Source organism: Colletotrichum costaricense (genome assembly GCF_030867565.1).
Source record: "Colletotrichum costaricense strain IMI 309622 chromosome Unknown Scaffold_8.1, whole genome shotgun sequence".
Lineage (NCBI taxonomy): Eukaryota > Fungi > Ascomycota > Sordariomycetes > Glomerellales > Glomerellaceae > Colletotrichum > Colletotrichum costaricense.
Genome location: NW_026848237.1, coordinates 645161 through 668819, shown reverse-complemented (window position 1 = coordinate 668819; position 23659 = coordinate 645161). Strand labels below are relative to the sequence as shown.

At 50.5% G+C, this 23659-nt stretch overlaps 7 protein-coding genes across 7 annotated transcripts; 3 read left to right on the top strand and 4 right to left on the bottom strand.

Moving 5' to 3' along the window:
* Positions 1–435: 435 nt before the first annotated feature.
* Positions 436–1627, bottom strand: CCOS01_08244 (TOXD; the record flags this gene model as incomplete). Its single annotated transcript, XM_060456405.1, has 3 exons — positions 436–1095; positions 1152–1281; positions 1338–1627. The coding sequence occupies 3 exons, from the start codon at positions 1625–1627 to the stop codon at positions 436–438; spliced, it is 1080 nt and encodes a 359-aa protein (XP_060312679.1).
* Positions 1628–2230: 603 nt separating this feature from the next.
* Positions 2231–8337, top strand: CCOS01_08243 (polyketide synthase; the record flags this gene model as incomplete). The annotated part of the gene is made up of 5 exons (XM_060456404.1): positions 2231–2778; positions 2833–3346; positions 3402–3525; positions 3575–3687; positions 3739–8337. The coding sequence occupies 5 exons, from the start codon at positions 2231–2233 to the stop codon at positions 8335–8337; spliced, it is 5898 nt and encodes a 1965-aa protein (XP_060312678.1).
* A 356-nt stretch (positions 8338–8693) lies between these two features.
* CCOS01_08242 (uncharacterized protein) lies at positions 8694–9938 on the bottom strand (the record flags this gene model as incomplete). Its single annotated transcript, XM_060456403.1, has 4 exons — positions 8694–8990; positions 9055–9240; positions 9292–9575; positions 9644–9938. The coding sequence occupies 4 exons, from the start codon at positions 9936–9938 to the stop codon at positions 8694–8696; spliced, it is 1062 nt and encodes a 353-aa protein (XP_060312677.1).
* A 607-nt stretch (positions 9939–10545) lies between these two features.
* On the top strand, positions 10546–12406 carry CCOS01_08241 (cytochrome P450; the record flags this gene model as incomplete). Its single annotated transcript, XM_060456402.1, has 5 exons — positions 10546–10929; positions 10997–11096; positions 11160–11228; positions 11294–11887; positions 11982–12406. The coding sequence occupies 5 exons, from the start codon at positions 10546–10548 to the stop codon at positions 12404–12406; spliced, it is 1572 nt and encodes a 523-aa protein (XP_060312676.1).
* Positions 12407–12967: 561 nt separating this feature from the next.
* Positions 12968–15192, bottom strand: CCOS01_08240 (uncharacterized protein; the record flags this gene model as incomplete). Its single annotated transcript, XM_060456401.1, has 7 exons — positions 12968–13196; positions 13251–13735; positions 13787–13993; positions 14061–14322; positions 14394–14415; positions 14475–14772; positions 14830–15192. The coding sequence occupies 7 exons, from the start codon at positions 15190–15192 to the stop codon at positions 12968–12970; spliced, it is 1866 nt and encodes a 621-aa protein (XP_060312675.1).
* A 1851-nt stretch (positions 15193–17043) lies between these two features.
* CCOS01_08239 (uncharacterized protein) lies at positions 17044–18024 on the top strand (the record flags this gene model as incomplete). The annotated part of the gene is made up of 1 exon (XM_060456400.1): positions 17044–18024. The coding sequence occupies one exon, from the start codon at positions 17044–17046 to the stop codon at positions 18022–18024; it is 981 nt and encodes a 326-aa protein (XP_060312674.1).
* A 1653-nt stretch (positions 18025–19677) lies between these two features.
* Positions 19678–22096, bottom strand: CCOS01_08238 (peptidase S41 family protein; the record flags this gene model as incomplete). The annotated part of the gene is made up of 2 exons (XM_060456399.1): positions 19678–21594; positions 21662–22096. The coding sequence occupies 2 exons, from the start codon at positions 22094–22096 to the stop codon at positions 19678–19680; spliced, it is 2352 nt and encodes a 783-aa protein (XP_060312673.1).
* Between the last annotated feature and the right edge of the window lie 1563 nt (positions 22097–23659).

The window sequence follows — 23659 nt, the reverse complement described above, 5'->3', positions numbered from 1 at the left end:
CGCTCGGGGCTGCTGTCTTGAATCTCCCATACATTTCAGGCTCGCTTCTTCATTCCGGATTATTTGAGCCTTGCCCTACTCCTTAGAGACTCCCGAATCCGGAGCAACACTGATATGTGAGTGGCTTCATCGTTGCCGAGTTGACGGACCGCACGGGGTCAGATTTTGGCAGGCCTGTGCCAGGACTCAGTGAAAGTTACTTCAGGTGGTTTAATGCGCGAGTCATCCATCGCCGCCCTGTTCGACCACTAACTCTCGCGCAGCTCATGCCTCAGAGACCTGTTGAACCCAGTGCGGACAATGGAAGGCCACCAAAATGTCCAGACTTGGGATACTCCGTGTCGGAAACTTGCCTTCTAAGATCGATGCATCTTTCTCATGATATTACATGATTGGCCATAACGAAGTCTGAAATTGAAGCTACGTGTATCTACTTTATGAAGCAATCGTGTAGACGAGCTTTGCAGCACTCACGTTCCCTTGCTTCAGGTACTGTATGCCATGAAGAACACCTTCCAAGCCATCGCCGCCTTCATTTACAATTTGCCTGGCAGGCCGAAACTTGTCCTCCTGCAGTAGCTTCTCACTCACATCCCAGAACATCTTCCCAAACTCGTAGTCGCCAAGTCTAGGTTCAATGACCGTCTCCTTCTCTATCGTCTCTCCTAGAATCGTGTAACCCAAGGTTGTAGAGCACTCGATCTTTGGATTGATCTTCTTGACAATGGAGGGAACCAAGTACAAGAGGCTGCTGTAGTGCCCGCCTCTTGTCGACATCGCCGCGGCGCATATCCGTGCAGACTGGGCTGTCGCAATGCAATCCCAAGCGTGCCTCAATCTTCCCTTTGTGAAAGCCTTGACTTGCTCTGAACAGTCCTCTGCTTTGTAGTCAACGCAGAAATCAGCTCCCAAGGCCTTCATGTAGTCGAAGTTCTTGGGCGAACAGGTTACGATGACCGTGCAATTGGACATTTTGGCGAACTGAATGCCCATGATTCCTGACGCCGTGCTTCCGCCGTAAATCAGAAGGGCAATCGGCTCTGGTGACGGCTTGGTGGGAAGTGGAAGTGCCAGAGACTGGTAGAGTCCTTGACCCTAGATCTGATTTTTAGCGATGATCTGTTAGGAGCAAGTGTGAATGAAGCACCAACCACCGCTACTAGGCCAGACGTGATTGCCGCCGCCTCAGTGTCATCAACATGGTCAGGTATCTTCATCTGTAGGCTCGCCTTTGCGATGAGATACTCTGCAAAGGCCCCATCTTCCTTCTGTCTCACATTTCTTTGCAAATATGATTAGAGTCATTCTGTAATCTGGAGAGAGATCGTGTCACTTACGAGCCATTCACAATCCCGAAGACTCTGTCGCCAACTTTGAAGTGCTTATCCACTCCATTGCCGACCTCGAGAACAACGCCCGAGTACTCGAGACCTGGTCGCGTACCAGTGGGGTTACCCACCCACATGAAGTCAATGTGCTTCCAGTCAGAAGGATTGATAGCGACGGCAGTCGTTTTCACGAGGATATATCCATCACGTAACTTAGGAATGGGCGATGTGGCTATTGCCGCTTTACCGCGACCTTCAATGATGACAGCCTTCATAGTGTTGGGCAGAGTAGAAGCCATAATTGTATAAGAACCAAGCTGATGAGTGATGCCAATCGCCAGCCGCAGCAGTGCTGTAGTAGAGCTGTAGACGGAATATCTCCCAAGTCGTTCAGTAGAATTTCTTTGTTGACGCGACCAGTACATGACACCACGTGTACTCCTGATGTGAAATTAGATTTCGTCCATCCAAGTTACTTGCCTGGTCCATTGGCTGGTGTATTTCGGAGTGTTGAACTTCATGTTGTGACACATCTCGGACCGCAAGCTGTGCAGGGACCGGGTCATCATGAGGTGTTCGCAAGTCGATTCTCGCAGCCAATCACATTAGACGGAAAAAATATGGCTCTCGGAATTCGAGCAATAGACTTTCGCAAAACTCGGACTCACCTATTCTGCCAACATAGGGGATGTCTTCTGGAATACCGAGATCAACTCCGTTGCAACATTGTTCATCTCTTGTTAAGAAGCTCTACATTAGTGTCGAAGTAATCTTGTTGGCCCTTTAACCCAAACCATAATACACAGCCAAAACTACACGATATCCTTTGCTAGGCTGGCATTTGACTCTCACTCAGCAGGCGTTTGCGGGCTTTTACCATCTTTTGTACCACGCTTTAGACAATGTCATCAAAGTCGGGCGCCGCCACGCCTTCATCCGAGATGGGCACCTCGGACCCCATCGCCATCGTGGGAATGGCCGTGAGGCTTCCCGGTGGCGTGAAGAACACGGAAGACTTCTGGAACCTGATGATGAATAAGCAAAGCGGTCTGATCCCCATCCCTAAAGAGAGATGGAATAGCGAAGGCTTCTACAGTCCCGTTGCAAAGTGGGGAACGGTTCAGAACACGGAGGCATACATGTTCACCCAAGCCGATAATGACCTTACCAAATTTGACGCCTCTTACTTCACATGTGGTGAGAAGGAAATCGAGCGCATGGACCCCATGCAAAGGCAATTGCTGGAGATTGCGCGAGAATGTCTTGACAATGCCGGCGAGGTCAACTGGCGCGGCCAAGAGATCGGCTGTTATGTTGGCAACTTCTCGTCAGATTGGCAAGATGACTTGTCAATGGACCCGCACGCTTCTGGACTATACCGAGGATCTGGCTACCTCGACTTCTTACAGCCTAACCGTGTATCATATGAGTACGGCTGGACTGGCCCGAGGTAAGTAGCGCACCCTGTGTGAGTGACGATTCGCAGTGACTAACATCCTCTAAGTATGCTTGTCAAGACTGGATGCTCTTCATCCATGGTTGCTTTACACCTGGCTGCTGAAGCTGTTCACAATGGTACATGCAAGTCGGCAATGGCTCTGGGATGCAACCTCATCACATCAGTCATCACATCCATTGTCTTCACAGAAACCGGTGTCTTGTCTCCAAGCGGCAAATGTAAAACCTTTGATCTGCTTGCCGATGGTTACGGCCGCGGTGAAGCTGTCAACGCTGTCTATGTCAAGAGATTAAGCGATGCTCTCAGAGACGGTAACCCAGTCAGAGCCATTCTTCGAGCAAGCGGCACCAACAACGATGGTCGGTCTAACGGCATCATGAGTCCAAACACTTACTTGCAGGAGGCCTTGATTCGAAAGACCTACGAGAAGGCTGGTCTTCCGTTCAATAAGACGGCCTTCTTCGAGTGCCATGGCACTGGTACTCCGACTGGCGATCCACTTGAGGTGGCGGCAGTTGCTCGAATCTGGAAGGATCATGATGGCGTGATGATTGGCGCTGTAAGTTCACCATGTTTTCAATGCAAGGTTGAGGTTTTCTAACATGAGTACTCAGGTTAAACCTAATGTCGGTCACTCAGAAGGTGCGGCAGGCCTGACAAGTGTCATTAAGGCAGTCCTCGCATTGGAAAATCGAGTTATTCCGCCGAACATCTACATGGAAAACCCCAATCCAAGGAGTGAGTTCATCGTAAGTAACCTGATTGTCAGATACTAACATCAGCACAGTTCCATGGGATGAGGCCAAGCTTTCGGTCCCGACGGAGCCAACTTTCTGGCCTGCAGACAGAGATGAGCGCATCAGTGTCAATTCCTTTGGTGTGGCTGGCTCCAATGCTCATGTAAGAACTCTGCCCTTATCCTGACGAAAGCTCCCCGCTAATAATTTGAAGGTCATTCTTGAGTCTTATGATGGTTGGCAAAAGCTGCGAGATGATGCTAGCTCTATCAGCTCAGACTCAGGCGTCAGCGTTCGCTCTCCTGGACAGCGACTTTTGTTGTTCTCCGCTGCGCACTTGACTTCTCTCGAAAAGCAAGTGGACCAACACAAGCAGTACATTGAGACTAAGAGCGCTGATCTTGATGATCTTGCTTACACTCTGGGTCATCATCGCGATCACCTCAGCTGCAGAGCCTATGCTATTGCCAACGAGGAGGGTGTCTTTGACCTGAGCAGCTTCAAGCGCAAGCCAACCACCTCCCGGCGACTCATTCTGACCTTTACTGGACAGGGTGTGCACTGGGCCGGGATGGGCAAGTCACTGATCGAAACCAACGTGGTGTTCCGAGACTCCATCAAGAAGCTGGACGTATGGCTCCAGTCGCTTCCCGAAGAACACAGGCCAACCTGGTCCTTGGAGAAGGAGCTGTCTATCGACGATGACTCTAGCAGGGTTGGCCAGCGGGGATACTCTCACCCATGCGCAACTGCTGTTCAGATCGCGTTGGTCGATGTTCTCGCTAGCCTTGGCGTTCGTCCTGATGCTGTTACTGGCCACTCTGGAGGAGAGGCTGCTGCTGCGTACGCTGCCGGTAGTGTCACCGCCGTATCCGCCATGGCTGTTGCCTACTTCCGCGGCTGGCTCTTGGTCAACGGCACTGTCCCGCCTGGTACTATGGCTGCTCTCAGTCTTGGCCCGAAGGAGGTTGAGCCCTTCTTGATTCCAGGTGTCGTTATTGGCTGTGAGAACAGTCATCTCAACTCCACCTTGTCAGGCGATCCCGTCTGCATCCAACACTGCATTGACCAGATCATGCGTCGCCATCCTGATGTCAAGGCTAAGGTTTTGAACTTGGAGACATCTTTCCACTCTCCCTGGATCGAGCCTTTGGCTGGGCCATACGAGGAGCTCCTGAAGCCATACCTTGTCAATGCTAAGGCTCCGACCGTGCCTCACTTCTCGAGCGTCACTGGTCTTGAGATGACCGAAGCTGACTTTGGAGCCAACTACTGGCGCCGAAACTTCGTCCAGCCTGTGCTATTCAATACGGCGATGAGAGCGATCTTGAAGAGCAATAACAGCAATCTCTTCGTGGAGGTCGGCCCCCATCCGGCTCTCCAACGTCCCATCAGTGAGATCCTTCGGAGCGTGCCTGACTCTTCCTGCGAGTACATCACTACCCTCCGCCGTGCTGAAGATACCAACCTATCCATGCTCCGTCTGGCTGGTGAGCTCTTCGTACAAGGAGCCCCGGCCGACATGACCACCATCATCCCCAAGGGCAGAGTTTTGACCGATCTGCCGACCTACCCTTGGCTCCACGATGTAACCTATATGGATGAACCTCGCAATCCTTCCCGTTACAAGCAAAGAAAGCATACCAGACATGTGCTTCTCGGCGCTAGGGTTCTTGAGGGCAATGATATTGAGCCTGCCTGGCGAAACATGCTTGATCTCAAGGAAGTTCCTTGGTTGATGGACCACATCGTCAACGGTCAGATCGTATTCCCTGGAGCCGGCTACATGGCCATGGCTGGAGAGGCCATGCGTCAGGTAGCCAACGGCTCAGATGCGTACACCATTAGGGATATGTCAATCATCACCGGCATGACAATCCCCAAGGAGAAGAAGATGGAACTATACACGCGCATGATTCCGGAAGACAAGCTTAGTGACGAAGGCCAATGGTACAACTTCAAAATCATGTCCTACGATGGACACGCATGGGTTACGCACTGCTCTGGTTACATCCGCTCAGGAGCTGAGGCAGAGAAGACCTCAATCGCAAGCGCTCAGGCTGAGCAAGAATTTGCTCGCGAGATCGACGCTGAAGCATGGTACAAAGCTGTCAAGGCCGTTGGCATTGACTGGCAGACCGCTTTCCAAGGCCTTGAGCAGATCACCGCGAACACAGTCAAGAGGGAGGCCACAGCGACAGTTTATGACTTTGAAGACACGACGCACTACGCTGCTCATCCGACACTTTTGGATCAAATGCTTCAGATTAACCTCGTGGCGCAAACACATGGCCAGAAGCGGCGTCTAGACAGCATCCTGCTTCCCACCTTCATCTCGCGACTGGGTGTCCTCGGGAACCAGGACTTATGTATGAGAGCTTACGGCAGTATCCAGGAAGATGCTAAAGGCATGACCGCAAACGCTGCCATCTACACAGATGAAGGTCGTCCTACGGTGTATCTGGAAGGTCTCTCTTACTCTGAGCTACCTGTCGCCAAGCGTGAAGAATTTCTCCTCGGAAGCACCTTTGAATGGAGAGACGATATCACTATGCTGGACTCCCTTGCAGAAGTCGGGACTGCCAACTCGGATCTTGTCAAGGACACTACCGAAGTAATTTCTCTCCTCGGCTTCAAGTCTCCTGACTCGAAAGTATTGGAGATTGGATCAGGATCAACCGACATTACTCGACTTGCTCTAGATGCTCTGCAGCCTACCCAGCATAAGCGCCTTTACTCTGAGTACACCTATGTATGCACCTCTGGGGAACAGGTTGATCAAGTCACCGAGGCAGTTGCAAGTCTGGATCGCGAAAGCGTCTCGGTCGTTGATCTCGAGCAGCTTTGCATGTGCAACACGACTGACATTATCCTCTTGTCGATTTCGACCTTGTTGTCGGATGATCGCCACCTACTTGATGATTTGACGGAATTGAAGTCACTTCAGACTGCTGGAAGCCGACTGATCGTTCACGATGACGGTATTGCAACCGGTGGTGCTTCTGATTGTGAAAAGATTAGCCAGAGACTGAAATGCCTTGGCTTCGTCTTTCATTCACAGACACCGACTGGCTTGATACTCGCTGAGCCAATGAAGGTTACCGAGATGGACAAGAGCACAATTATCACCATTCTAGCACACAATTCGAAGGAAGGACTTGAGCTTGCTAGTGGCGTCAGGTCTCAATGTGAGTCTAAGGGGTTTACTACACGAGTCTCCCACCAGAACACAGTTCCTTCTGATGGGTCTGTGGTCATCTCACTTCTGGATCTTACTGGAAACACGATCTACGACCTTAGCTCTGAGACTTTCCGGCCGTTCATCGACAGCCTATGCAACTTGAGTGATTCACTCATTTGGGTCATCCCCGCCGTTCATGGCGCTTGCAAGGATGCCAAGCCAGCCATGATTCAGGGCACTGCTAGAACCGTTCGCATGGAGAACAAGGCAGACATTACTCTTGTCGAGGTCGGTGACATCTCAATATCTAGCAACGGTATGTCCAAAGCTCTATTGAATATTGTACAGAGTCTACCAAACCGTCGCAAAGGCGGAGAGTTGGACGCGGACTTCGATTACGCCATCGTGGATGGCAAGGTTCAAATACCTCGCATGTCCTGGTTCGGCTTCTCTGAGCCCGAAGTCAGTCAGGCTATTCCATCAACTAAGGAAGCTTCCATATTCCGGAACGATGCCTCATACCTTCTCATTGGCGGTTTCGGCGGCCTTGGTCGATCTGTGGCCACTTGGTTGCTCGAGCATGGAGCCCGTAACCTTGTGTTCCTGTCGAGATCCGCTGGAAGTGCCGATAATGAGCCTTTCGTGAAGGAGCTCGAAAGCTATCCTGGATCCGTCATCAAGACGATCTCCGGAGACGTTAGCAATCCCGATGACGTACTCAAGGCAATCAACGAAGCTCCCGAGCCCCTCGCTGGTGTGATGCAACTGTCCCTCGTGCTCAAGGATAATTCTACTGCCGAGATGACTTGGGAGGAGTGGAGTGGAGTGGTTGATCCTAGGGTCCGTGGGACTTGGAACGTCCATCAAGCACTTCTAGACGCGAATGTTCCGTTGGACTTCTTCGTCATATTCGGCTCTGGTGGTGGGCACACAGGTTACTATGGCCAAGCCAACTACAGTGCGGCAAACACCTACCTCGATGCTTTTGTTGAGTATCGCCATCACCTCGGTCTTCCTGCCTCTATTATCGACCTTGGGGTGGTTGGTGACGTCGGATACCTTCTCGAGCGGGATGATCTCTACGAGGGCTTTAAGAACGGTGGCTTCTTCTTTTTGAAGGAGCAGGATGTTCTCGACTCTGCGGCCATTGCTGTGGCCAACTCATCTGGAGGGCCGTTCAGCAGCTTCTGTCTTGGAGGTCTCTCTGAGAAGCCTCTTTCTGATCCATCTAATCGTGTCAACTGGAAGAGAGATGTTCGTTTCGCTCAGTCTCACTATTTCCACAAAATGAACGCCGCAGGCTCTGGGGAGACCAAGGAGAATGATGAGGCCGAGACATTCATCTCGCTCGCCAGATCCGATCCCGCTACTCTCCGAGACAGCGCGACAGCCGCCAGCCTCGCTCGCTTCATCAGTGCCACTCTCAGTCATCTTATGCTGAGGCCAATTGAGGATTTTCCCCTTACTGAGAATTTGACCTCGATTGGTTTGGACTCCATCATTTCGATTGAGTTGGTGGACTGGATTCATCAACAGTTCCACATTGGTTTAACCTCTATGGAAGTCACTCAGTGTACATCTCTGATCCATCTCGCTGAGAAGATCATCGAAGAAGTCATTGCATCCGTGTGATTAGCTAAAATTGTCATCTGAACTCTGTGTAACTGTGCGATTCTCAAGGGTAGCAACGTTGTTATTTTCATCAGGCTAGTGGCATAGGTCATAAGAAATTTCAGAGAATGTTTGTCTTGTTTTCAATTAGAAATTTGCAATGGCTGTGAAAGTACAACCTTTCCACTTTACTAAGGCTTTCTATCATGTCCGCAGCCCGAATCTCATCAAAGGTAGAAGCTGTCACCTTCACGTTTGTAAAGGGCTCAGTATCTCACACAAGTTGCTAGTTTACTTGCACCAATGTGAGCCCGCATCCTGAGATATAATATGTATAATTTCTCTAAATCACTATTCCTGAAGTCTACAAGTATGCATCATGCCACTGAGCTGTTTGGTCTCATCTCTACTCTCTCTTCGTCTGGCTCTCTTTCATTAAGGGAATCTTGTTCCACCACTTCATATCGACCTTTCCGTAGCCATTTCCACTCCTTGGCTGAAGAAACAACGACCAAGCTCGTTACAACACCGCCTATGCCAATCAGCGTCAAGAGATTAACTTGAGACTGGAATACAATCCAATCCAGTAGTAACGCCCATCCGACCTGAGAATAAATCATAATCGTAGCAGCTGATGAGACATCGTTGGCTATTCCTGCAGTGAGAAGAAATTCCTAGAAGAGCATGTGGTGTCAGTCGAGGACGTGGAACAGTGTACTGGACAGGACGAATACTAACCATTACAAAGCCGAAGATGCCAAGGGGTATCAACTTTATCCACGACAGAACTGTTGTTGTGAGATGAACGCTGTCTATGAGGAGGAATGCCACAGTAGATACAATGACAATCGTCCAAGCAAAGTACATGATACTCATCAAAGGGTGCTCGCGTGTACCGATGGATCGAATCGCCGTAAGCGCCACCTTTAGATATATTCAGTAAAGGTTGTCACCAGTGACTCATCGTTGACTTACCGCTCCACCACACACACTAATCAACCCGAATCCGAAACCCATCATTCTGCCTTTCGGGGTCCCATCGGTAACTGACTGAGCAGCGGTTGCAAGTGTTGGATTAGAGCCAAATAGCGCGTCTGGCTGGACGACGAGGATCACACCAACCAGCGCGACAAAGGCCCCGATCCGATCAATAACCTCGAAGGTTCCATAATCTAGGTACCGAATCAAGATCATGGCAGTGAGCGGCCCAAGGAAATTCAAGGCCGTTGCTTCACTAAGCTTAAGGTACATGATAGAAACTAGTAAATAACGTGTTAACAAGGTCAATTCACCAAAACCTCATGTCACGACGCGATATTCATCTTACAATAGAAACCAAAGGCTCCAAAAACACCGGCCGCTGCCCTCAGAGCTAGTAGCCATCTCAATTCTGGTGATCCTAACGGGAAATTTGGAGCTTTCGTGAACCAGAGGTAGACGGTGCATGCCGTACCCGTGATAAGGAACCGGACGAATAGAACTTGGAATGGGTGTACTGGGTCTTCGCCCGTCTCGAAAAACTTGGCAAAGCCGTTTAGTGCCGCGGCAGAGAGTTGGGATGCCAGCACCAGCATCGACGGCCTGTGCCGGTCCAAGAATGAGTGACTCAGGCCTTTGTCCATCTCGCGAAGCCTGAGTGAGAATAGCAGATTGTGGTTCGTAGAAACATTTCACCTGCCTCGCAACGTCTAGCCAGAAGGCTTTTCCCACAGAGTTGCTTACCGTAACTCAAAGGGTTCCTTGTTCTTCCTGCTCCGAAAAGGCAGATGGAAACAACCCCGGAAAGTCTGGAACAAAGGGGTTGGTGGCATCAAGTGGCACAAGGTTTCGGAAACTGCTTCATGAAACCCTAAACGGGACATCGGCGCGACGCTATCCCTGGGCTGTCAGCACCGTGCGTTGACTCACGAACTCCCTCTCGCTACACCCGGCTCCGCCCACTCGGACCGAACTACCCCAGTCAACTTTACCTCTCGATCCGGTGGGAAACGGAGGGACGGCAAGGCGCCGGTAGCTCGGAGCCGAACACGAAAGGTAGCGCGTTGGGTTCCCAAGATGCGAATCGCCATGGGTGGAAGTATGTGGTGAGCTGAATGCTGAAGGGGTCGTTAGGTCCTCATCGACCCACCCGCGTAGAGCTCACACTAGTTTAACAAAGTCTGAAACCAATCACCCACGTATGCCTCTTAGAGCTTCACAGTGAGAAAGTGGCTCTTCAATCAATCAACGATGGCCAGTTACCTCAACACCAACACACAAACCACACTTAGTCCTCCCCGGCCATCATGGGTCGACTTAACCAACTTCGGGCTTCCAAGCTCGATGGAGACCAGCGGCTATGTGCCCTTTCTGATGGCTATCATATTGATAGCCTCAGTGATGACCGTTTCGCTGCGTAAGAATAAGTTGTCTGCATTCCCGGTGATTAATGCCTCGAAAAATGAGTATCTCATGAGTGGAAGGGCGATGTTGGCCCGGGGTTTGAAAGAATTTGGTGGGAAGCCTTTCAGAGTCAATACCGGTCTTGGCGGTGGTGTCATCATTCTCGACCACAGCGTCATGCCAGAGGTTCGAAATGATGCCCGTTTTGACTCAACGAAGTTTCTGCTCCAGGTATGGCAAGCTCTAAATGAAATTTGTTATTAGAGCTCGGTTATTGACTTTTGCGCCGTTCTTGTAGTACTGGCAAGCTGGCATCCCTGGGTTCGAGCCTTACATTGCTCTTGGAACTGAGATACTACACAATGTCATCAAATGGAATCTCACGCCTGCTGGTATTGGTATGTCGTCTTGGGGACTCGGTGATAGTCAATTTTCGTTTACTGATCTAATCATGATTCTAGCCAAGCTGAACAAGCCATTGTCTGATGAGGCAAACGCTGCTCTTAGTGATATCTTGACCGATAACGAAGGTCAGTCATTAACACAAACCCCGCACGACAGCATCGAATTCTGACCGCCCCTACCCTCTCTTCAGAATGGCATGAGGTTCTTCTTGGCGACGTAATCATTCGAATTGTTGCCCGGGTGTCCTCCGTCATTTTTCTTGGCCCAGAGCTGTGCCGAAATCCCGACTGGCTGAAAATCACAGTGAATTACACCAACAAAGCAACAAATGCTGCCAAAGTCTTAAGGCGTTGGCCAGTGATTCTCTATCGCACTATTCATTGGTTTCTTACAGAATGCCGAGAAGTTCGTACGATGCTAATTGAAGCGCGGCAAATCATCGCGCCTATTCTAGAGAAGCGCCGTGTAGAGAAGGCAGCAGATCCAAGCCTCGAGTATCATGACGCTCTGGACTGGTATGAGACGGCAGCGAAAAGAATGGGCGTTGAGTATGATCCTGCCGATCAGCAGCTGGCCCTCAGCATCTCTGCAATTCTGACCAGTAACGATCTTATGTCCCAGAGCATCATGGATCTTTGCAAGAACCCAGAGATGTTCGAGCCACTCAGGAACGAAATCCGGTCTGTTCTCGGGGACGGGCAATGGAAACCTACGAGTCTTTACAACACGAAGCTCCTCGACAGTGTTCTCAAGGAAACTCTGCGCCTTAAGCCCGTTGCAGCTGGTGCGTTTATTCCATTCTTTTATCAACTATTCTACTGTACATCACTCAGGCACTTTTTGCCACTTTTGGCAGGCTCAACTAACGTGCTTTACAGTGGGTCTAGGCCGCAGAGTCATGGAAGATGTCCGCCTCAAGGATGGCACAGTTCTTCCCCAAGATTCTGGCATCGCTATTAATGCGGAAAAGATGTGGGACCCGGAGATCTATAAGAACCCGCGAGCCTATGATGGATACCGTTTTTTGAGACTGCGGGAAGCTTCTGAGCAAGGCGAAAAGACGTCCCAGCTAGTCAGCACTTCGCCCGAACATCTAGGTTTCGGCCTCGGCATTCACGCCTGTCCTGGCCGCTTCTTCGGCGCCAATACTGTGAAGCTGGTCATGTGCCACCTCTTGCTCAAGTACGATATCAAGCTGGCGGAAAACACAAATATCAGTCCTCTAGAGTTTGGGTTTTCCATGCTTGCAAACCCCACCACCAAGGTCCTTGTCAGGCGGAGAAAGGAGGAGGTGAACTTCTAAGACAGAGGCCCTGCCATCCATATTATCTATCCCTGATATCTACTTTAGTATCCACAATGGCCCGAACAGTTCTAGTCAGAATGGAGCTTCGATGAAGAGTTACAAGGATTACCTGACCCGCCGGCTCCACAGCGACGGCAATCATACTTTGGCAACTTGAAAGTCTATATCAACTCATGTTGCGAAACATAGCCATCAATGAACTTTGTTTGATTTCCGCCCGCCGGCGTCAATTCGTGATCATATTCCCCGTATTCAGGCAAATGCCATTCGCAAGCGGGTAAAATACAACTGACCAGGACACTTATTTGCCGCTAGGCCCTGCCGATGTTCCCTTTCCTACAGCTGGGTATCTAGTTCGTGCCAAGAGCCAAGATTGTCTTGACAGCCCACAGGTTACCAATCGGTTAGCTGAGCGGGCCGCTCCTGAACCTTGATTTACACTTGAATATGTACGTATTTCCAGCCTGAAGATTTGTCATTTTCGGTTAAGGCGCTATTCTGGAAGACGTCATGGGGCTGATGTCTTCCTTGCTCTCGCTATGAGTCCTTCGAAATATGTCAACTTGCCCGCACTACTTGAATGAGCTCTAGGTAATGATCCATCAAAGATCCCTCATCATTATCCAGGCTCAATCTTCCAAACAAGCCTCCACAAATGGCCAAGTAAGGCATTGCTGTCTTGCGATTCGCCTTCTCACCGTTAATGAGGTAGTAAACAATGAAGCAAAGTGATACTAGGAGAAGCTGTCCCATATTGCCCCATTTCATGCTTGACGATCCTATATCCCTTTACACATGCAACGTCAACAACTATGTCTCAATTCACGGTCGCACAACGTACCTTTCAAGTCCCTTTTCCCAAAACAGTCCACTATTTGCGAGCTTAACAACTGCAAATGCCGACTCGACACAGCGCTCAACACACCTCTCCCTGGTCTGCCCGGCAACACCGTACACATCCGCGTCATCTGTGGCGATGGGTGTTATCCATGGGCAATGGATAAAAAACACAGCCCGATGATACATGCAGAAGACACGGAATGCCTTCCGTAGCTGCCGGTCGTCCTTTACACTTTGGAGAACCCCGGCATCGTTCGCCTCATTGAGAGGTGTCGGCAGGCCACTAAGCCATTCATTGAGGACATGGCAGCTGGCCTGCAGCCGATCGCGACGATCATATGCCGATGCAGACTTGTTCAGAGCTCTCGGACTATACTGAAATTTGAGTACCGAGTGTAGAAGCTCGGAGAAGGTGTATGACACGGCAATCATGTCGTCTCCTTTGTCGAACGACGGAAACTGGATCCCCCAACCCAGATCTAGTATCTAGCGAGCCGTTAGTTGCCTTGACCGAAACGACCCAATTGGTGGACTCACTGGGAGCATCCCATGATGGATAGCGTAGTCTGTCTCGAGGCTGTAGAGAAACCAAACTCCCCGTTGAGCCAGCTCTTGATCTTGATCGCTCATGCTGGTTTGCTGACCTCTTGCCGCGTGAACGAGACGAAGGTCACGCGCACAACATACTGCCGCAGTGATTTTCTCCCAAATCAAGGACTCTTCGCATACATATGCAATCACTGCCTGCTCTTCAAGTTAGGGTCTACAGCCATATTTATGACGAATATGTCGCAATTCGGATCATAATTACCATGATCAGAGTGACCTGAAATTTCAGTAACGTGCTCGGGCAGTTTTGGATGTCTTTGTAGCGCCACAAGGCTGATGCAAGGCGCTTCTGTGCTTCGTGGGACTCTCCAACGCTTCGGGTTTGCCGATCTCGTAGGCAGGCTGTGTGAAAGCCCACGGCTACGATGGCTTCAGCAAAAACTAAAACTAATCTGTCGGGCTCAGGTTCTCTGGACTGCCTGATGATACTCTCGACTGCAGATTTCGTCATAAAGTCACCAATACTATTCGTGTGAAGATGATGTCAGTGTCGTGCGATTCTGCTCGTCTTCCCCGTGTCATATTAATCACTTACGGGCAGCAATCTTCAAAGCATGCTGAGTGGAGAATGTCAGCTACCTCGACTTGGTTGGGTCAATAGTGGAACAATGCTTACCATCGCAGTATCTTGAAAGAGTACTGTCGGTTCCAGGAAACTTTTTCGTCCTGTCAAGTGGTCCATCTTCGCCAGACGCCACTGTACTCTCGCACAGAACTCGCCGTAGACCGTTCACAATCTTGATCGTCTCATGTCTTGGGCTATCTCTAACTCCCTGAGAGATGAACTCAGGGAGGCCATAGACATTTGCGGCAGAAAAGTCGACGTGGACTGTACCATTATTCGAAATCGGTAATTTCTCTTTCGGGTTGAAAGCAGGCGGCGGAACATCCGTTGCTTCGTCAAAGTTAAATAACTGTGCGGTGTCCGAGTCATTAACGTTCTTCTAGTAAGCGTACCCAATCTCACTTACCGTATTATAGTCTGGAGGGCTTGTCGTTTCCGGCCTGGTGCGAGGCTGGCTATCATTCGGCAATGACGGTGCAGCGGTTGGCGACTGCGGAAACTGCTCTGTGTTCGAAGTCGTAAAGTCAAAGTTGAATCCACCACCGGAATTACAATCAGATGGCGTCGTTTCCAGTAGCTCCATAAGCTCGTCTTCACCCGGCAATGGTAGATCGAGTAAGTCCAACGAGCCATCATGCCCCAAGTCCGGGTAAGCCTCCGAGAGCGATAGCTGGAGCATACAGGTAAAGTCTTCACCATCGACCTTACCGCCATTGGTCGTAGTTCCCTCCGTTGAGTTCGGTGTCAAAAGGGTTGTATCACAGGGCATTTGTTGCCAAGCATCGTATACGGGGCAGTTCTGGTCGGTGTTGATTCCCAGTCTTCGAATGTTGGGGGCAGTTCGATTGGTCGCTCCCGGTGCGCTTGTTCTTCTTGGTCGAGGAGCTAATGGCGGATAGTAACAAGCCTGCCCGTTTCGCTAATAATCATTAGCGTAGGCCTGAGTTGGTCATTCTGTGAAATCTACTCTTACCTCACAATTGAGGCACGGGTCGGCCCCGTCGCCTGAAAACTGTCATGACGAGTTCAACATGCTGACCAGTCTGGATACTCACAGCGGACTTTCCTGGACCTGCAAGCCTGACAAGCTCCTCTTCGACGTGTGATTCGACGCATGTTGATAGCTTGAGTTACTTAGGTTTCGCGTGAGAAATGTGCACTCAAGCTTCGAAGTATTCTAGAAAGAACACCGGACGGCAGTGTTCCAAGTTGAGAAAAGCGTCGGCACTTGTTGTAAAGAGAATGGCGAGCTAAATGCAAGATAAGCTTGGTCTAAGTAAGTAGTGTTGCGATATCACCAACGGACGAATCCAAACACTCACACAGGGTTTTGGCTAAATGAGCAAGGTTTCCCCAATAAGTAGCTCGTGGAATACGCCAGTCAAGAATGTTACAGCTTCCTGGTATGAAGCTCTGTTAGAAATGACTGTGACCCAGCGCATCCCAAGTTAAAAGATTCAGACTTCCCAAGATTCTCTAGCTTGACAGCAGATCCTAAAGAATAAGACTGTTTCGTCAAGGAACCAGCTCTATCAAAGTCTCACAACATGAAAAACATAATAGAAAACAGCATGGGATGCTTGCTTATTCTGAGGAGTCAGCCAATCAGAGTTGTCAATGCGACTACTTTGTTTGACTTTCCTTTCCCCTCGCCGCGTAACCCACAGGCAATGTTGCACCATTCGCTCTGGGTGGGATGTGTTCATCACATCAGACGGGCTTAGGCTTTGTGGATGACTCGCCCCGTCTTGGGAGAGATGGCAAGGGTAATCAAACCAGAATGATGGGCTTGACCCCTCTTGCAGCTGGTACATGAAGCTCCATCAAAGATGGTGTGAAATCGTGCCCGGGGCATCTTGATCCGCGTGCCCCGAGTCCACTTACTTCGCGAGTTTCCGCTCACACCTTGCAAGCTGAGGTACATGTCTACAAGTAGATGAGCCTTGTTTTGAGGCGGAGGCTACAGCCTCTTCAGCCAGCTTCCAAGAGCTTCCAGGCCAAAGGAACCTAATCACGCTTCCGCTATAAATCAGTGTTTTTCTATGAACCATCTGTCAATCTTGCAGGCAGTGCCGTTGGTAAGGCAGGGGTTGAAAACATGATCAGAGACTAACTTCCGCTAATTCCAGTGTTGTCAAAACTTATTTCAAGTAGTGCGTGGCTGTTCGTTCAAGAGCCAAGAAGCTTTGAAAGACTCGATAGACGCGCCTATCTACTACCACCTAATTATCAGAAACGTCAAAGTTTAAGCAATGCAACCGTGGATTGAGTCAGTCGCCTGCACCCCATCATCCCCATCCGACTCGGACCAGAAAGTGTTCAGCTCTACGAAGTACCGTCGCAACCCGTCGGTTACGGAAAGAACCACAGACCATGCAAACCCAAGAATTGCTCCCTTTCTGCCCAGCCAGTCCGATGGGATTCTCTCGGTACCACGTTCAAGTCCGAAAATCAGGACTACAAGGCTAACCACCATTGTCAAGGATAAGAAAAAGCGGTGGGCCCAGAATTGTACGCGGATCGACCATTTGGCCTTCATATCGTATCATTCTCGGGTGGCCATTATAAGGAGACCCATCAACAGAGAAACAGAACAGCGCCCGTTTGAACCCTGTCGAAAATGAGTCCCCCCCTCACTGCCCCTCAGCTAGATGCCGGCCATCGACCCAATGTGGCCATCGCCAAGGAAGCAAAACACTACGTCGATCACCGGCCTCCCTATCCAAGGTCTATGTGGAAACTCTGGACAAACTACCATGAAGGCCCTCTGGATGCTATTCACGATATCGGCTCCGGCAGCGGCAATGCCGCCGAAGGCCTATTGATGCACGTACCCTCGGCTCCCAAGCATGTCGTCCTGACTGAACCGCAAGCCAAGAACATCGAAGACTGCCGCGCACGCTTCAGGGACCGGTTCACTGGGACCGATTTCTCATACCGGAACTGTCGCGGGGAAGACCCCTGGGAAGCCCTGGTGGATGGAGACCGCGTTGACTTTGTAATGGCTTGCGAGTCACTGCACTGGACTATCCTGGAACCCACGCTTGACAATGTCGCAAAGAGTCTGCGGGGAAACGGAACCTTTGCGGCCGTCATTTACGGCCCTTTTCCGGGAATCACCAACAACACGAGTGCAAACACAGCATTCAAAGCTTTCATTGGCGAGCATGCCGCCCACCTCTTGAAGCAAGAGTGGATGACCGAGAATTGGAAGCGAGCTGCTCGCCAAATGTTTCACGGCATGGACTGTGTGCCGCTCAGAGACGAAGTTTGGAAGGATGTCAAGCGCATTGAGATCAACTGTGGGGATGAATGGTATGCCAAAGACTACCAGCCTCTCGATGGGACAGCAGATCCGGTGGGTCATCTGGGTGTATCTGAGCGTGTTGCCATAGATGATAGCGAGGACTGGAGGATCTCAGCCTCGGTCGAGTGGCTGAAGCAATCGCTCGAGTCTATGCATTTTGGTTTTACTGAAGCTTCATGGAAGTCGCCCAAATGGCAAGACATTACAGAGGAGATTGGAAACGGGCCGTTGGAACTCAAATGGCAGGTTCACATGATACTCGCTCGGAAAAGGGATGAGGCTCCGGGTAACTAGACCTAACTTAGTGGCAAAGAGTCGTGTCAGCATAGTGTTGTGTGACAAGAGTTCCTGGCATCAAGCCCAGGCGTGATGAAGCAGCGACATTTTCGCAAAATAGAGACATAAATAGTGAGCTTTACTTGGGCCAAATAAACTCGGTTCAACTGCGCATGTTGATACAAAGTTTCGTTGTTCCGCACTTACACGTGGCTGTTTTGGTTGGTGGGAGTCTCTGTCAACGTAACGTCCCAAGGACATGGGCAGAAGTTCAGGCTGTATTCACATTAAGCTTTTTTTACGTTCTCAGAATTGGATGCTCAACACGTACTGCTACCAAATAAGGTCAAATGTTGTGAACTGGCATTGGAGCAAAATCGTCAAACTTGCTCAATGAGACGAAACACGTGAAGCCAGTTCGATGTCAAGCAGAGAAGGTGTACTCACTGTATGGCCGGGATCTCTCTCAAGTAAGGATGTCACTTTCTTAGTCGGTTGTGTGTGCCGAGGCTCGAAAAGCTTAATTGCAGTTCCACAGCCCGAGCCATTATGTTCGCTCGAAAAAGGCCTCGTCGTGTCAGGTTACGAGAGGTTAGCATGAGTCGCGTTCTTGAGCCCGGCGGGGATTCCTTAACACAGAAGTCACAGCCCGATTTGGACTTTGCCGAGATACGTAGAGCTCCATGGGAATTGTAGAGATCATGCCAGTCCTTGACCTGGACATCAGTGGTAAGATGGACACCATACCTGCAATGAGACCCCACGGTGCAATGAGTTATATATGATGGAACTTTAAGAACGCAAAGTTAGGAATGAGCAGCAAGAGAAAGCCGCGTGACAGGCCAAGATTTTTATGGGTTTCATTACGATCTTGTAGTTTTACAGAGTAAAAATTTGTCGAGATACGCGTACCTCAATTCACATCAGATAGTTAGTCGAAGACCGAGAGCGATGGCTTCGTCGAAAGTGAATCCATTCCTAGGTCGCTCACGCCGGTAAGGTGCGTAACTCAGAAAGATAACGACAAAGATTTGAGAGGGAACTTGATCCGACTAAGAGCTTACTTAGTTGTATCACAATTGAAGCTGTCGACAATTAGACCCCGAGCCGTGGAACTGGCTCGCTGCCCGAGCAGTGTTTCTACATGTCGCACATGATACGAATATGGAATATGCCATTGTAAGTTTTGACTAGTCCTTAGCGGCATACTTGAGCAGAGCATGTGTAGATATGTGACTTAGGCTGCTTTTCGCTGAACTCATGCCATGTTGGGCTGTTGAAAGCTCTTCATTCAGCACTGCGACTCGGTAGACATTTTCGGCAACGTTGGACTCTAGAGCTTCGACTATCCTCAAACAAGCCAAATGCAGGAACGGCGATAATTCTGCGAGAATGTTTGCGTTGATTTGGGTTCAGCGCCTAGGCAAACTTTTATGGAACTTCGAATCCGGAGTATCTTCGGACACGCGGTCCACAGATCCGCCTCGCAGGATTTGCAATGATTTCACGGGTTAAAGTCTCTGGCACATTGATCAGGGGACTCTGATCTCAACGGGACGTTCAATCCATTGGGTATCAACGAGTGGCTAAATAGGTACAAAAGCAGCGGATTGACGACCATCCTCCTGCAGCATTCATTCATAATCATTTCCCCCCAATCCCTCGACTCAATTAAGCCCGGTCAAGGTGAGTGTGGCTGATCGCAATCTTATCCTTCTGCTCGTATTTGAAGTCTTCCGGCATGTTCTGAGCAAGATACTCCTTCAGATCACCAATCTTGTGCTTGGTGGGTTCATAGACAAAGTTCTCGGGAACATTGAGCTGCTCGACAATGGAACGCTTGCTGTTGGTGTGTTTCTGGACATAAGGAGAAGGAGGCTCGTAGGGGCCCTTGTACGACAGGCTACCAGGTCCCTTGTACTCCAAGTTCATGCCAATTACCTTGTCACTGTAAGGCAGAATGTCGTTGCTGATGATACCGTCATTGCTGACAGTCGATCCGGCGACGCACTTGGCCTTGTTCCATGCAGAGTCGGCGGAGCGGGTCCAGATCTCGGTAATGTTGGTAAGCATATCCGAAGTGTAGAACAAACGACAGTTGGCAGCCTCATAAATGAACTGCTCTGGGAACCCATCCGGACGCTTACGAGCGTAAGCGTTACGGTAGTTAAAACTGCCACCTGACTTGGCGAGAGTGGGAAGCAGAGGAGGGTCGCCCAGGTCAGGGAGGACATCAAATGCTGCCTCGAGAATGTCGGTCTCGTTAGCAGCAATGGCGTCGCTGGCAACCTGCATGATAGCAGCCTGCAAAGACGGCCAGTCGAGGACTTCTGAACCCTCGACACCGCCGATGGCTTGCATAGGAGCCTCCGATGGGCGACCTCCCAAGGCAATCGTGCGGACGCCCTGTTCTCGAACCAAGAGACCCGTGAAGATGGTGCAAGTAGAGGCGCAGATGCCGTCGGTGATGACAACAATGTTTTCTGGCAGGAAGACCTGGTCCCCGGTGCTCTTGGGGTAACCAATGCGAGTCTGGTTGTATCGCAATAGATTTGTGACATTCTGTCCGGCAATCACTTCCGGGCCGTAGAGGTCTTCCCAAGTATTGAAGGGCTCAAGCTTATCGTTGAGTACGTTCGAAACCAAGTCTGCCAGAGTATCGGGAGAAGCTTCTTGGGCGGTCAGTCCAATAGCGTCAAAGGCCTCGTGAGCACGAATACGGTTTCCATCCCAGATATCTGTGGCCTTAGGGAAAAGCTGGTTGTAGAGCTGGAAACCCGCGGCAATGAATCCACCACCATTGGCCTGGAGGTCGATGACGAGCTTCTTCTTGCCTGCCTCCTTAGCCTTCTTTAGGAAGACATCAACAACACGTCTAGCCTCAGCAATTTCAAAGGTACTGTTTGCAGTGTCGATATCGGACGGAGCGAAAGAAGACACGGCTAGGACGGCGGTGTCCCCATAGGAACCGTTGAGGAAGTACGTAGAGATCCAGTCACTGGCGTGCTTGGACACTGGCAACGGGTATCCCGGGATCTGGGTCGTGGTAGGTGTTGCGCTGGAGGTGGATGAGGACGTAGCGGACGAGGAGGACGCAACAGAGCTGGTGCTGGCTGGGGGCAGCTCCACCTTGGAGTGAATGGCCTCGGCACTGCTGAGATACTCGACCAACGATTCACCGACAATGGCTACGAGCTGATCAACGTACTCGGTGCCGTTGGTGAACTTGATCACCTGCTTGTCCGGGCAATGCCCAGGGAAGCGTAAAACAAATTCGTTGCCAACACCTTGGAACTCCGTGGCAGGGTTGGTGTTGAAGAGGGAGTTGTATTTGGCGTCAGGATCCTGGGTAAGGACTCGGGCAGACTGCGCCTCAAGCCACTCAGTGATTGGGACATCATCGATGCTCTTGATATCATAGACATCAGTGTCATTGACATAAGACTTGAGGAAGTCACTGATGAGATACACTCTCGGAACGCTGAGACCGTCATCAGAAACGGAAACAAGGTTGTTCAGACTGCGGAACGTGAAGAGGTTGAGAAGGGCCGGGTTGTAGTTGAAGTGGCCATCAGAAGCTTGGGTAAACTAGTGAATGTCAGAGCTTGTTGAAAAGGCAGCCAAGACTGCGGATTTCATGACGATCAAGACCTACCAGCCGCTTGATATCGAGCGCAAACTCGATCTGGCCCTTGTACTTGTCTTTCACCACACGGGCTCGGATCTGGCCGAGTCCCCCAATAACATCCACACCGGGAACGAGATAGCCTTGCGGAGGATTTGCCAGGGGCTCCAAGGTGCTTTGGAAGTTGATGTATGGCTCGATGTAGTTCAGAAGATCCAGGTCATTCTGCTTATCAACAGGGATTGACTTAAGACACTCGTACGCGATTGAAGGCTTTATCGCAGCTGCTGTTGCGCTGGGTCTGGATGAGAGGAACGACTCTGCGGCTGCTTGTGCAACGGCACATGCGTTTGCGGGTGTTGAAGTCGCATGGTGTCCGGTATGTGTTGCCTGCGAGGTTGTCTGCGTAGGCTTTGCGGAAGCAGCTCCTGCGAGGGCTAGTGCCCAGGTGAACGATGATCGCATCTCGACAACCGGTAACAAATAGTTTTACGAACAAGTAAGTAGGATGATAATCCGGGACGCTGTAGATGCTATTCAGATTCTCGCTGGCTTGGAATAAAGTCTGGAAGAAGCGTCGGGTCTTATATCAAACCCCCGGTCGCCATGATGACCGTCGATTTGAGCGACAGCTAGGTCTCCTCCTTTCCCCAGCCTCGACATCAGACAAGCGTGTTCGGGGATTCATGATGGAATAACGAGTAGCCTAAACAGGCGAGGTGAGGCTGTGTGTTAGGCACGACGGGACGGGCTCAGCTTTGGAGTAAGAAAACAAGGCTTGCCGGGGTCTACGCTAAGAAGACTAGCCTGCATGCTGGCGCCGGGGCGGCGTTCCTCACAGCCCCCCAACCCGGTCACCTTGTTCTTCGGTTTCCTGGAATAGCGATAGTGGTTGAACGGCTTCTTTGATGGATGATACTTCATTGAATCCTTCGGCGGACGACGCTTCACTCCATGTATCCCGGCGGGGCCATGGTGGGTAAATCATAAGGTCCCGAGACTTAATGAATCACGGTGACTGTGTGCTTTAATCACTGAATGATGCGGGTGTCGTTCTTACGGTAAGTACGGATACTTGTGGACAGAAGCCATCGAATTACAGAGAAATGATTCTTTCTTCGGATGAATTGCTCGCAGTGCCCGCAGAAGATGCGCCGCAAACGTCTGCGTGCGAGCTCCTAACCGAATCTTCGCTTCGCCATTGCGCCAGCCGTACGGAGTACACAGGGTAAACATAGAAGGAATGCAACAGACGCGTTGGGGTACCCCCGAAGCGCGGTGCGCTAACACGTGGAGCCATAATCCTCCAGGATCGCCGCAACGGCATTAGCTGAACAAGCATCAGCAAGCAAAGGCGTCCCACCGTCAACAGTATGGGGTCCAAAGCAAAGTCATCGTTGATTTGTCCACCACGAAGAACTCCAGTCATGTCAATTTCCCAGAAATCGAATGACGGTGGAATTGGCTCAAATGATGTGAGACTTCATCATTGGAAGTCCAGGTCTGTGGTTAGTCGGCTCAAAACTGATGCTAAAGTACTGTTGGTTTCGTCCGAGGTAGATTGCCGCCCAATGCTTATTTCCGTCCAAACATCGAGAGCTAAACAGCCAGTCGGCGTACACAGAAGTTGAAGGGATTTCATCCCGATGGTGTAGACAGTCGATATTAAGATTACCTATGGTTGAATAAGGTACTCGAGTCAGTGGCAGGCCTAGGGCCTGATTTTACTGACCAAGAGCTTATGGCAGTTAAGGTAGGGAGGCACAATGAAGATCACGTAACTTGAAGTGACATCATGGTCTCTTTCGCAGCCGACGTCTAGATAATCCTCAAGGGCTAGGTAGGCCATCTGTCGCGAAAGATGAACACGCGCCGGTGCGGGTGTCAGAACCGGAGATTCAGAGATCCGGCTGCAGGGAAAACCTGACCTTCGGTAGCAACATTGGATCAACAGCAAGATCCTCGCACACAGGGCCTCATAGGGCAAAGCCGTATCCCCACACTCCCAAACAGCTCATCAAAATTGAA